This window comes from Fukomys damarensis, unplaced genomic scaffold, assembly GCF_012274545.1.
Source record: "Fukomys damarensis isolate Sample0158 unplaced genomic scaffold, DMR_v1.0_HiC HiC_scaffold_15, whole genome shotgun sequence".
NCBI classification, from domain to species: Eukaryota; Metazoa; Chordata; class Mammalia; order Rodentia; family Bathyergidae; genus Fukomys; species Fukomys damarensis.
Genome location: NW_022900927.1, coordinates 43,059,020 through 43,073,546, shown reverse-complemented (window position 1 = coordinate 43,073,546; position 14,527 = coordinate 43,059,020). Strand labels below are relative to the sequence as shown.

The following is a 14,527-nucleotide window of genomic DNA, read 5'->3' as shown; positions in this document are numbered from 1 at the left end:
GACGAGACCGCTGCCGCCTCCGCCTCGGGGGCCCCCCTGCCCGGGGGTGACGAGGAGGAGCCGGAGGGCGCCCCGGAGAAGGGCCGGAGCTCGGGCCCCAGCGCCAGGAAGGGCAAGGGGCAGATCGAGAAGAGAAAGCTTCGGGAGAAACGGCGCTCCACCGGCGTGGTCAACATCCCCGCGGCGGAGGTGAGCCGGGAGCGGGCTGCAGCCTTCGCGGGCTTGCACCCGAAAGCTACCCCGTCTCCGGGGCGCAGAGTTTCTGCGCGACTCGGGCTCGGATTGTTTCACCGAGCTAGGCAGCAGAGGGTGATGGAGTTTTACTTTGAGCAAATGCTCCCTGGGAAGTTCCCTAAACCCAGAGTAGGACACGTGCTTCCTGGCTGCGGTCTTAGATCCTGGATATTACATTGGAGTTAAAAGACAACGTAGGACACCAGGATTTGCCTTCCTAGACTTATCTGTTCATGCTTGATCAGTTGGGAAAATTGATTCAGGATGATGACGACATAGTTTCCCACTTTTCTATCTCAAGTTATCAGATTACATCCTGTTCCCACTTTATTTAGTACCTGTTAAGAAAATGTGGCCGGAGCAGTATCCCAAGACAGCTTTATCTTGGGACGAATCCAAGATGTGTATACCCAGATGAACTTATACACTGTATTATACACAGTGCTTCCCAACACGTAATTTTTCTGAGTCATACATAGGACAATAGGGATGCTGTATCAGCTTACAGGTTTGTTTGTTTAGCTCTGTTATGCTTAATACCTGGAAAACATTTGTGGTAGGTGTATTTCTGTGTGTTTTTGGTGTTTTTGAGCAAAAGTTTCTGTAGGCAGCAGCATCCAATTAGATGACTGGTAAAAATTTTTACTTAGTGTATAATTGCACCTCCATTTATGTTAAACAAAACAATTCCAAACAAGTCTGAGTTACTTTAATAGTAGCTCGCTGTACGTGGGAAGTGGTTCAACTATCTTTACCCCCGATGGGGCTTTGTCTTTTTCTCACTGGCTCTTTAGGTTTTGCGTTTTTCCTTTTACTTGTGGCCTTCTAATTTACTCAAGCTTTTCTATTCACTAAACAATTAAGAATTTCCTAACTTTAATTATGGCTTAGGGAAAAGCATTCTTATTAAGCTAAGTAATGACTTTGGTAATAAATTGAGGCAATATCAAATAGACCTCAACTTTATTTCTTTTAAAAAATGTGTTAGTTTTATGTCTCCCTCCCTCCCGGGATCGAACTCAGGACCTTGTGGAACCACTGAGCTAAATCCCCAGCTCTCAACTTTTAAATATGAATGATTTCCATACCTGAAAAATCAGTATGTCTCTGTAGGGTGTATTTTAATATGAATGTTTTTGAGAAATTTTTTTTATCAACAACCGGTACTCTCTTCTTTGATTTGCTACTTCCATAAAATATGTTATTCATTAAATTGTTTTAAAAGGAATTTGTAAGAGTGGTAATCAGATTCCCAGTTTTTTTTTTTTTTCTTAACTTGAAAATATGAAGATGAAGGGGAAATTGAAGACAAGGCTTTGGAAAAGCTACATTCCTAAACTTTAGTTTTAAAAGTAACTTATGGTCTAAATAAAAGAATTTATCATTTTCAGTCTTCTACTCCTTGTTCATCTGACAAGGATCTTATTTTGGGAACTATCTTGGCATATGTTAAACTTCACTTTTTGTCTGGCTGCTTGTGGTATAATTATTTTTCAAGTACTTTTCAAAAACCAAGAGTAATGTTTTCTGGGGGAAATAAGTAGGATGTCTCTTGTGAGAGCCTAAGAAACATCCTTTGTTAATACTGCTGCTTTGATTGAGGGAACTGAGTGCTAAGAATGTAGATGATTCCCCACTACAATTGAGTCTAATACTCTGGAATGTTTTCGTTTGGGTGTTGGCAACTCCTAAATTTAATCTTCCTTAAAAACAAACAACCCAAGGTACCATTTTTTCCTTTGGAATTTGAACCTTTTTTATTGACTAGGGAATTGAAAAGTGCTTTCTTTTAGTGGTAACTAGCTCTGTGTGTTTTAAGGTGTAGTACACAACAAAACATATACATTACCGCAGTACTGTATCTGATTAATTGGCATACTTTTTCAGTGCCTCCCCATATTTTCAGTTCTTTGAAAAAGGTTTTTAAGTTTGTTTTAATAGTGATAAAATATACATTGAAAAATTGTAAGGGTGAACAATTTTCACTTGTTGCGTTTTTAGAATTGTATGCCTTATCTCTTAGTTTTCAACAATAATGATGAGTATCTTGTGTGATATAATTTAGGACTCTTGTTTAAAAAGTTTTTTTTTTTTTACATTTTTTTAAGCTTTTCAGGTTTTAAAAATATTATAAAATGGTGGAAATCATCAATCAAGAGTAAAAAGTACACTTACAATGTTGAATAACATTTTTGCTTTAAGATAGTATTCCTGGGCTGGGGATTTAGCTCAGTGGTTCCACGGTCTGCCTCTCAAGTGCAAGGTCCTGAGTTCACTCCCTAGTACCAAAAAAAAAAAAAAGTATTCCCAACCTATTTTTTCTCTTTTTAGTTGTTGATAAACAGTTTCCTTTAAGAAGTATATATTAAACAACTGTATGACATATTTATTGTGGCTTTTTGACGCATTTTTTAAGAGACTGTTATAGGATGTTTCAAAGGTATGCTACAATAGCAAAAGATACTAAAATAGAGTAGAAGATAGTTTTAGAAGGAAACAGGTTAAAAACTAACGTTGATTGTTGGCGGTTAGGATATAAGGTGAGCATAGTTTCTGTGACTATAAAAGTAAAAATGTCGGCCAGGCGTGGTGGCACACACGCCTGTAATCCCAACACTTGGGAGGCTGAGGCAGGAGGATCGCTGTGAGTACGAGACCAGTCTGGGCTACATAGTGAGTTCCAAGTCAGTCCCAACTACATAGTGAGATGCTGTCTCAAACAAAACAAAACAAAACAAAAACCCAAACAAAAGTACAAATGTCCATATGCTCTTTAATAAGGTAAACTTTAGTCCTCGTTTATTAGAATTTTAGAAAACTTTGGTTTTGAATTTTTTTTTTTTTTTTTTTTTTTTTTACCAGGGATTGCTTTTGCTTGTGAGGCAGGCAGTGGCGCCACTGAGATAAATCTCTGGCTTGAATGTTTACCTTTTCTATTTTTTAGTAAATAGCCTGAACTGGGTCATTTGATGTGACAAAAATCTTATCAATAATTTTTATCAGATGAGACAGATGTTGATTACATGTCTTGTTTTTAGTACACTTACATGCTAAGTATTAGAGAAAAGAGTAAGGCAGTATATATTCTCAAGGAGCAAGGCAATAATCTAGAAAAGAATAGAAGGCATGAAAAATCTTATGTGTATTGAGTTAACAGTTTAAAAGCAAGTGTAATGTAGCCTATAATTGATTACTTATTAAAAATACTGTGTGTTTATGGGTTTGGAGTGGTGAACACACCTATAATCCTAGCACTGCAGATGCTGAGGCGGGAGGATTGCCTTGAGTTTCAAGCCAATTTATCAAACTATAGTCAAATGCAAGAATTATTTTCCAGCCAGGCCTGTTCACACAGGCCTCTAATTCCAGCACTTGGGAGGCTGAGGTGGGGGGGGTCACTTTGAGGTTAGAGCCAGTTTGGGCTACAAAGTGAATTCAAGGCCAGCCTGAACTTCATAGCAAGACCCTGTGTCATGTCCTTCCTTTCCCCCAAAAATACTCTATCTAAAGGGGTCCCTGGACTAGGAGCAGCTATAAACGACGGGTCGAGCAGAATCATGTATTTCTTTATAAATTTATACCTACATTCCCATGCATATGTACACAGTATTCTTGTACACAGTATTCTAAGTTTCAGGGCACAGTGGTTCTTAACTCTGGGAGCACATTGATATCATGTGCAGATCTTTCAGAAATGTTCCTCTATGATTCTATTTCCTTGCCCTCTCTACTAGACCCTTATAATGGGTTTGGGATGGAGCCCAGACATTGATATTTTTATAAGCTGTCCATGTAATTTGAATTTGAGTCAGAGTTAAACTATTAGGCTTTAGTCCAGGGTTACAGAAATGAATGCAGACATTGCCCTCAAGGTGCTCTTAAACAAAAACTGAAATATGGTAAGTACAATGAAGACTGTAGCCCAGCTAGCCCCAGAATAGGTACCTGATTCAAAGAGAGCAGGGATAGTTGAATATTTTCTGGACAGTTGTACATCTCAAAGTGCGTATGAATTTTTGCTATTGAGTTTGCATGAATGAAAATGGCTACCCTAGAAAATGCAATATTTAAAAATCTTACAAGAAATAAATTAGAGGGCATTATTTAAAAAAAATTGTTTTTTGGTGTATGTATGCATATGGGAGAAGGGGGCTTTTTTTTTTTTTGGTACCGGGAATCGAACTCGGTCCTTGTGCTTGCGAGGCAGGTGGCAGAACCACTGAGCTAAATCCCTGGCCCAAAAGGGGGCTCTTACAAGAATTAAACTACTTTGCATTATTTAGTGTATTTTCCTTTTTTCTTAACATTTTATTAAAGGTTATTGTAACTAATTTAAAGATTTGAATGAAGGAAATAGTGAAAATACGGTGTTAAATAGAAATTAAGGTCAGATTTATAGATTGCGATTAGCTTTTGACCCTCTAATATATTTTTTATTTGGCAGAAATTTGAACATCATGCCACCAGCAAAATGTAAATTTATTTTTGGCTAGAGGTTAAAAAATGTGGGCTTTGAGCTGGGGATTTAGCTCAGTGGTGTTTCTGCTTGCCTTGCAAGCTCAAGGTCCTGAGTTTGATCCCCAGTACCAAAAAAAAAAAAGTGGACTTCTCTATTACTTAAATGATATATTGTTTTTCTGTTAGAATGGGCTTACTACTCCATAATTTGAAATCAGAATGGCAAAAGGGAGAATTAAAGGGGCATTTAAAATATAGAAAACACTTTTACAAATATAATGTAGATCACAATTATCCAGTAAATTTATTTAATATTGCATAGGTCATGTTCACTTAATAAACTATAAATCCAGGTAGATTAAGAAATGCCTTTTGTTATTGCCATTATATTCTAGAATGTCTACCTTTCTGTGTGATGAGTCAGAAGAGAAACAGAAGGATTCACAGTTGGAGAAAATTTGATTAGTGAATGAGATAAATATAGTATTAACAGTGAGACAGCTTAATAAGTGTTAAGCCCAACTTTCTTCAATGTGTAATCTCATAGGTGAAGTGAAATTTTAATATTATCAAGATTTGTAATGAGTTGAGGTAGGATATTTTAACAAAAATAATGTAGAGACATTGATGCTGTGCTTATTAACTGCTAGGTACAGTTTTAGGCACTTTGTATATAATGATGCATTTAATTATCACACTAAAGGAAATGGGGCAAAGAGGGTGGTTACTTGTCTGAAGTCATATGTGTAAAAAGAAATAGAGTTTGCTTTCACAGTCTGGTGCTTAATAACTGTTTTTAGTTTTGTTTTTATTTGGGAGGTGCGTGTGTGTGTGTGTGTGTGTGTGTGTGTGTGTTGCTGTGTATTGCACTCAGAGCCTCATGCATTCTAGGCAAGCATCTAGTGCTGAGCTATACTCTCTGCCCTTTTTCAAATTCTATTTTAAAACAGAGTCTAAGTAATAACTCCTTACCATGCTTGAATATGTTACTGTACATCTAGTTTAAGAAGTACAAAGATAATCTTGGTGGTGAAATATGAGATACTGATATATTTTCTTTTGAATTTGAAATTAGACTTAATAAAAAATGACATGGGACTTAAGGGGGGAAAATCTGAGATCAATAAATGTATAGAAGGTGCCATTAAAGTAATTAAAAATTTTTAATAATCAAGCTAGTGCCCTTTATTGTTTCCTTGTTGTTAAGTAGTAGTGGTATATAATGTTTGTTACATTATTATAGTATTAGAATTTGGAATTTTCTCCCATGGTCATTTTTTCTCCTTTTTGAAAATTTTGATCTCTTTCACTTACCATAAAATTTACTCTTTTAACTTAGCATGCAGTTTCAGGTCAGGGATGTAGCTTGTAGAATACTTGTCTACCATGCTCGAGGTCTTGAGTTCCACCCTAATATCTCAAAACACAGTAAAAACAAAAATATAGGTTATTTAGTGTATTTACAAAGCTGGACTTTAAGTGCTTTTATATTTTCAATTAATTTTTCTTTATATTCCTAGAACTTTTTAATTTTTTGGTACCAGGGGTCGAACTCAGGACCTTGTGCTTGCCAGGCAGACACTATGCCGCTGTGCTAAATCCCTGGCCCTAGAACTCTTTCTTCTTTTTTTGGTACCAGGGATTGAACTGCGGTCCTTGTGCTTTGGAGGCAGGAGGCAACACTGCTGAGCTAAACCCAAGGCCTGTCCCTAGAACTTTTGATACCAGAGTTTTAGCAATGGCATTCAAACCATGAGAAGCTAATATTAAAATAATTCAATGTAAATCTTTTGCACATAAGACAGAGAGAAGAAATTGTGGTAGACTCTTCTCAATTTTAAGTTTCATTAAACTTAGACGTCTACCACCATTAATTTGTATTGAAGTGTGGTATAAGAGGTATTTAACTTACCTTAATTTAATATAATTTTGTGTTTATTTATATTTTTACATTATCTTTCATTGAGACCGATAAAGCTGTATCATTCAAACATTTGAATACATCAATTCATAGTTTCAAAATGGAGTTTTAGACTGCTTTTGGGTTTAGTTATATTACTTAAAACTGTCCTAGCCAGGGATTTAGCTCAGTAGTGCTGCCGCTTGCCTTGAGAGCGCACAGTTCTGAGTTCGAACCTGGTACCAAACAAACAAAAAAACCAGAAACAGTGTCCTAAAAGGTCTGGGAGTGGAGGCAAAAACCACTTGTACCAGTATCATGTGTTGTTTATTTTATTTCATTTTAATTAATTGTTTTTGTGGTGCAGGAGTTTGAACCTGTGGCCTATGCTACATACCCAGCCATTTAAAAAAAAATTGCTTATTTAGAGACATAGTCTCCCTAAGTTGCTGAGGCCGGGCTACGAACTTGCAGTCCTGCCTTAGCTTCCCCGTGTGCTATGATTTTAAGTTTCCTGTCACCATGCTCAGCTCTGTGCTGTATATTTTAAATGTGGGCTTCTGGGATCCTCATCGGTGGGAAGAGTTACCTGAGAAAGCATTTTAACCTGTTTTGGAATGAGTCTTGTATACATTGAAGTTTGAGAAGAACTGATGTAAATGCCCTGTATTAGTTTACTGATCATTAAATGAAGTGAACTGGGAGAATCTCAGCTCTCTGAGATACTAAGGTGGGTAGATCACAAATTCAAGTCCTGCCTGACGAAGTTAGCAAGACCCTGGTCTCAAAAAAAAAGGAGTGGGATATAGTTCAGTGTGGCAGTCCTGGGTTCAATCCTTATTACAGTTAAAAAAAAAAAGGTACTGATTAGCAGCATTGTTGTATGAATCAAAATAAGATTGTGAAAATCTTATAGAAATACTCAAATGATAAATTATGCTCTTTGTATAGGTTACTTTAAAACTATTTAATGAAAACTTCTTGTGAGAATAGTAAACATTCTCATTTTTCCTTCCGTGTAAAGACTTTATAGATATTTTATTTTATTATTATTATTTTTGGTACTGGGGCTTGAACTTGGGACCTTGTGCTTGTGAGGCAGGCACCAGAACCACTGAGCTAAATTCCTGGCTCCTTTATAGATATTTTAAAAGACCACTTGAACAACTTGGAAATTTAGAGCACTTTATGAACATTTATTTAAAACCACATATTTAGTGCAAAATATTCTGCCTGCCTGTTTTCTTGTCCAGAATTTGTTAGAAGAATGCAGGAAAAAAAAAACAAACCTCTCTTTAATGGATAGTTAGAAGTTAACTTTCATTGATATTTCATTTTTACATCTCTTTAAGGGAAAGAAGGGAAAGTACTCATTTAGTAATAAGCGATTCAAACTCTTAAAACACTTTTTTGACCATTTATCATACTATTGTTAAGTGCAAGAATTGTTTTCCAGCCAGGCCTGAACAGGCCTATAAATCCCAGCATTTGAGTGGCTGAGGCAGGGGAATCACTTTGAGGTTGGAGCCAGCTTGGGCTACATAGTGAGTTCAAAGCCAACCTGAACTATTATATAGCAAGACCCTGCCCAAAAAAAAAAAAAAATTGTTCTAGCTGTTGAACTTTTTGATTAGCAATTGGTTCTTTACATATTTGGTTAACTGTTGAGGCAACTTTTCATTTTAAGTTTTAGGCAACTGTCTTATGGCTGTGATACCTACTGTTAAGAATGAGCATCTCCTTAGCTTACTTAAAAATACACTGGGAACCAATGAGAATGAATTTATAGGAGGACTATATAGTTTCTAAAAGTAGCAAAATTAGACAATTTTAAAGGTAAAAACAGCTCTAAAATTTAAAACTTAGCATGTGAATTGGCTAGTAAATGTTTATTTTGTGGTTCATTCAATTTTTTGTGGGTTACAATGTATTTTTTTTAGTAATAGTCTTGTTTTGTGTTGAATTTAATTTTTTTTTTTTTTTTTTGAGACAGGGTCTCACTATGTAGTTGAGATTGACCTGGAACTCACTATGTAGCCCAGGCTGGTCTCGAACTCACAGTGATCTTCCCGAATACTGGGATTACAGGTGTGTGCCACCACACCTGGCAGATTTAAAATTATTAAAGTGCTCAGGCATTATTTTTTCAGGAAAGGGCCTTACTGTTTCTTTGTTCTATTATGTGGCTTTCAGGTTGGCAGGTAAATAAGTTGTCTTAAAAAACAGATACTTATTTCATTTTTATTGTGTTGCATTTGCCTAATCTTCAGAAAAAAATATCTGGATCATTCAGAGTAATATGCAGTGAGACCTTTTTGTGAATGGTATGCAGAGGGTTTTTTTTGTAATTATTTTCTCCCTCCTTTATAAACTTTGATCACACTGGGAAATTGGTGGTCAGAGCTGAAATAATTAAAATGTATGTATGGAAGCTTTAATTTAGCATAAAAATTTCTGAAATTCATTTGGGTATGAAAGTGGAGTTGAGGTCATGCTGGATTTGTCAGTGGCATGTAAAAAGAGAGAAATCACATAAACCTGGCAGTTTACACTTATTAAATATTGTTAAGGGAGATATAAATACTATAATTATTTTACCTTGGACAAGAGCTGAAGTATTTCATATAAAAGAAGTTTTTTTTTCTTCCCCCTGGTACTGCGTAATGAGCTCAGGACCTTGAGCTTGTAAGGCAGGGCCTGCACCACTGGGCTAAATACCCCTGGAAAAGTAGGTATTAAAGGGTTACAGCTTTTGAGTTATTGTCAAATGATAAGAGTTACTGGAATTGAAAGTATTACACCAGGTGTGGATGGATGTGGCTCATAACACATGCAGTGAGTGAGGTATCTGACAGATGTTTGAGGTGTGGGCATTTCCTCATGTCCTGTAATTTTTCTGTGCTTACCTAGTGTTTCTTGCATTTGTCCATAAGAAAATGCAAGTTTACTGTTCAGTGGTATCTTGTTCTCTACCATATTAGTTGCATGAGAACAAAATCATTTTTTTAAATCACATGTTATAACATGTACTTTGTGTGTGTATTTATATCCTTAAATCTATATCTATGTATGTATCTCTGTGTCTAAAATGTAAAACAGGAGAGTGGAAGATTAATCTGAGTAATGACATAGAGAAAGGGGTTGGGGACAGAATAGTTAGGAGTGGGGATACTCACTTTTAGAGCATACTGATAGTGATTACCTGGGCAACAGTGGGAAGGAAGGGGTTAATGTGAGAGCCATTTCATTTCTATTTTTTTTTTTTTTTTTTGAGACAGGTTCTCACTATGTAGTTGAGACTGACCTGGAACTCATTATGTAGCCAGGCTGGTCTTGAATTCACAGAGATCCTCCTGCCTCAGCCTCCTGAGTGCTGGGATTACAGGTGTGCACCACCATGCCCGGCTCTTCATTGGTATTGAAAGTGTATAACTGAGTGTTGGGGGCCGGAGAAGTCTTTAGACATAGTTTAGTCCAGCATAAAAAATTAAATGGTGTTCCCAGACTGCTTTTATTTCAAAACTAAAGTTACATTTCAACCTTATTCTTCTTATATTTAGTTGAATCTAATCATATATTTTCCCCATTAGAGGTTAATATTTCCATCCCTTTGGAGATCTTGCTTATTTACTCTATCTTTCTCAAATACTTAATCTTTACTTCTTGGTTCATCATCCCATTAATTTGCTTTACTTTCAGTGTACTTTTTCTTACTCATTTTTAAAAAGGAGACATTGTCTTTACTGTCACCTACTGAATCTCCTATCATTGCTCATTTCTCCTTTGTTAAAATTAATCTCTATAAGGTTGCCTGTGACTTTAATCGCCAATTGTGACAACTTTTCTGTTTTCATGACCTTTGACCTTTGTAACTTTTCCCTGGTCCTCCCTCTGCGTGTTCTGCAGCATTTTTGTTAGTCTTTTTTCTTTTTAGTTGATGTATTAAAAAATATTTGAGGGTCTGCTATGTAAGTCAGGCTTAGTGCTATGAAGATACTCCCCTTATTTCTCAAGTTCTGAGGAACTCCCAGTCTCTTCTCAGGAAAAAAAGATAACAAAAACAATTACAATTTGATATGGTAAAGACTATGATGGAGAAAAGCACATAGCACTGTAGTAGGACAGAAAAGGAACTACTAATTATATAAGGGAGTCAAGGAGGGTTTTACATAAGATGAGGCGAGATTGTACCCTGAGTCTTAATTGGTATAAGATTTTCCAAGTGGATATGGGCACACTAACATAGTAGGAAGAACAACAACAAAAAAATGTACAGAGGTATAGACCATGGAAAAATAGCTTTGTATTGCATATCTGCTTCCATGTGTTATTTCTGATCTTCACATTAACTCACAAGGTAGTTTTTTACATCATTTTACAAGATGAGGAAGTTGAACCTCAACGAAGTTGTGACTTGCCCAAAGGCTATACTGGCAGAATTTGGCTCTGACTCCAGATATGTTTCGATGCCAGTGCTTGCACATTGGTCTTCATTGTTGGAAATAAGTAGGATATGTTCTAACACAGGACTTTTGATGTCAGAGAATTAGTGGTGAGGAGTGAATGGAGAACACTTAAGAAAGGAATAACATGGACCAATTGGCATAGACCTGAACGCCATGCCAAGGACTTCAGACTTTATTCTGTTGTTTGTTAGTATTGTGGACTGGGCACTTCCTTCCTTTGTCCATACCTGTTTATACAACTAGTGGAAAAGAAAATGCTTGACTGTTTAATGTAATATAAAGATGATTTTCTGCTCTGATACAGATATCTATTCAAGAGTAACAAACAACACAAGTAATGTAAAAATAGTAGGCATATACTAGAATAAATAAATCCAAACTTCCACATAGTATAGCATATGGAAACTAGAAGGTAGAGGCTAAGTGAAGTTGTATCAAATGCTTCTCTTGACTGAAAAAATAATTTGGTAATGAGTAAATTTGTGAATGAATTTTGAGGTATGCCTAATAGAGTGGACATGAGGGATTCTATTAAATTGACAGAGTCTGATCTGAGTGTTTGAATCAGCCATGGAGAAATTTAGAGCTTAATGCCATTTCTTGTGTTAGGATTTGGCCATGCAATTGACATAAAAAGTATTCCATTCTCAAGTTCTTTCCATTCTTAAAATTTAAGTACTTAAGTATGGATAGCTCCATGTATTCAACTTCCACAAATGTTCCTTTTCTCTCTCCTTTTCTCCCTCTTGTATCTTTGAAGAAGTCAAGTATTTCCCTAAACCATGTTTTAGGCACAGTATTTTTGATGATTAAAAGTAATGCCTTATTGTAGAAAAATTTAACTAAAACACCCAAACTAGAATTGTACAAGATCAAATGTAGGTTACCATTTTAAAATTTGACACATTTCTTTTATTTTTTTGGTGCCGGGGATCAAACTCGGGACCTTGTACTTGCAAGACAAGTGACAGAACCACTGAGCTAAATTCTCAATCCCTTTTATGTTTGTTTTTATATATTGGGATTATATTTTGTGTAAATTTTATAGCTTACCTTTAAACTTCTTTTGAAGGGAGGATGTTAATTATTATATTTTTTTGTTTCATAAACATAATTTCTGTTTTCCAGTGAGAACTGTTACTTTATAATTTTGGACTGTAATTTTTTTGATTATTTTTAGGTACACACAAAGTAAATATTTCTTTAGAAATGTAATCATTCTAAAAATACTGTTACGACCTTTTTGTTACCAGGGTATTATGAACATCTTTACATATCAATAAGTATATAGCTGTGTTATTATTTTTTGTGTGTGTGCGTAAAGATGTGCATTTATTGCAAATTGTGTTAATCACAAAACATTTGGAAAATGCAGAGGTGTGATTAAAATACATTGCTGGCATTCATTTGATACTTTTCTGTAGTGGCTAACAGGATTGAGCTAGGTCACTTTACACTGTGTAGGAAATTATTCAAAACAAGTCAGTAGTTCCACCATTGTGGTTCGAGCCTCTAATCCCAGCACTTGGGAGGCTGAGGCAGGAGGATTGCTGTGAGTTTGAGGAAGGCCTGGGCTACACACTTCAAACGAATCTAAACTGCATAGAGAGACCTTGTCTCAAAAATCCAAAAAACAAGTGTAAGACCTAAGTCCTTATTACTACCACTCCAAGGAGCTCGATTCTACCACTCTGAAGAGCTCGACTTTACTGCTCCGAAGAGCTCGATTGCCACAAGATTCACCTGGGAAGGAACACACTGGACATGTTGGAAAAGGGAACAGACCTTTACTAGTCTGGCCAGACGGCAGTCTCGGAGCCAAGCAGCTCAAGAGAGGCCGCTGTGTTATTTTTAATAACTAAAGAATATACTATAATTGGGATTATAGTAGTTGCCATAATTTACTACCTTGCCTAGTGTATGTTATATGTTAGACATTGAACTAAACATTTTGAACCTGTTCTGTTAACCAGCACTGCCAAGAACTCTACTAATTTCATGACTTATATCTTTCAGTAATTTATAGACTTATTTGGCATGACAGAGGGGCATAACAGAGGAAAAGGTGCTTATGTTGTGGCATTTGGGAAACAGAGAGACATCAAAGAAGGAGCCAGCCAGGGAGATAAACCCTTCCAGATCCTATCCCGTGTTCTGACCAGACTCCACTTCCATATAGCAAGTTAGTTATAAACCCTCAATCCATTCATCTTTCCAAAGCCCCACCTATGAGTACATGAAACTCTTGGGAGACACTTGTATATAAACCATAAGAAATACGGTAGAGCAAAACTGCTTACTTTATTGCCTGAAAGCAGTGCAGAGATCCAATGACAGAGGAAGGGGTGAGGGACCAGATATATATACTCGAATCGAAGGCCATGTTTCCATGACCCACCTAGATTTACCCAGATATGTATTCCACAAATTCCCAAGGAGATCTCAGAGTGAGCCAATCAAATCACTCCACCATAACTGCCACCCACATCTCATTCCTTGTCAACTTCCCACCCAAACAATCCTCCATATTTAATCTCCAAATAAAGACAATAGCAAGTTTATAATTCCACCTAACATAATACAACTATCTTGTGTATAACTGGAAACACAAAAATTCCTTCCCAAAGTCTGTTAACAGTTTCAACATTTTTCAGAATTCCAAGTTCAAATCACTTCTGAGACTAGCTGTGAACCTGTAAAAATAAATATGTTACATAATCCTAAAATAAATTGGCACAGAGCAAACATTTCCATTCCCAAAGGGTGGAATATGAGATAGAGAAGAACTGGACCCAAAAGTAAGACTGACACCCAAATGTCAAGTCCTGTACCTTCATGTCTGGCATCTGAGACACATGTGAGTTCCAAAAGGCTTGGGCAATCTTACTTATGTGGCCCTTATAGGTTGCAAACTATATGCCTTCTCTCTTGACCTGGTTTCACTCATGGCCTACGGCTTTCATAAGCAGACACGTTTATGGCCTCTTCAGCTTCTTGTGATGTCCACTGTACCTTCCATGTCCTTACCACAGCTTCACTCAGTGCCCTCTCAGGGGCTCTTTGCTTGACCTTGCAGACCTTATCTGGGTGGAAACCTTCCTGATACTACAACTCTTGGCATTCTGCATGGTGGTAAAACCAGCATCTTGAAGGTAGTGCCGGGATCTAGTTGTGAATGTAGTGGCCTTTGAGTATCTCCATGGCTAATCATAGTGAAACAAACCCCTGGAAACCAGTTCCTTAGAGCCTTATATGGATCTTGCTGATTCCTGACATTCCTTCAAGGCTGCTGCTGCTGCTGCTGCTGCTGCTGCTGCTTTTCTTTTTTCTTCTTCTTTCTTCTTTCTTCTTTCTTCTTTCTTCTTTCTTCTTTCTTCTTTCTTCTTTTTCTTCTTCTTTCTCTTTTTTTTTTGGTACAGGGATTGAACTTGGGACCTTGTGCTTGTGAGGCAGGTGGTGGAAATACTGA

At 36.7% G+C, this 14,527-nt stretch overlaps 1 protein-coding gene across 1 annotated transcript in view; it reads left to right on the top strand.

Moving 5' to 3' along the window:
- The window catches only part of Pawr (pro-apoptotic WT1 regulator), a 122,638-nt gene that overhangs the window by 3,025 nt on the left and 105,086 nt on the right, over positions 1–14,527 (top strand). The window contains exon 3 of the mRNA XM_010639595.2: positions 7–189. Within this exon, the coding sequence (XP_010637897.1) occupies positions 7–189 (183 nt within the window). The remainder of the gene's footprint in view (positions 1–6; positions 190–14,527) is intronic.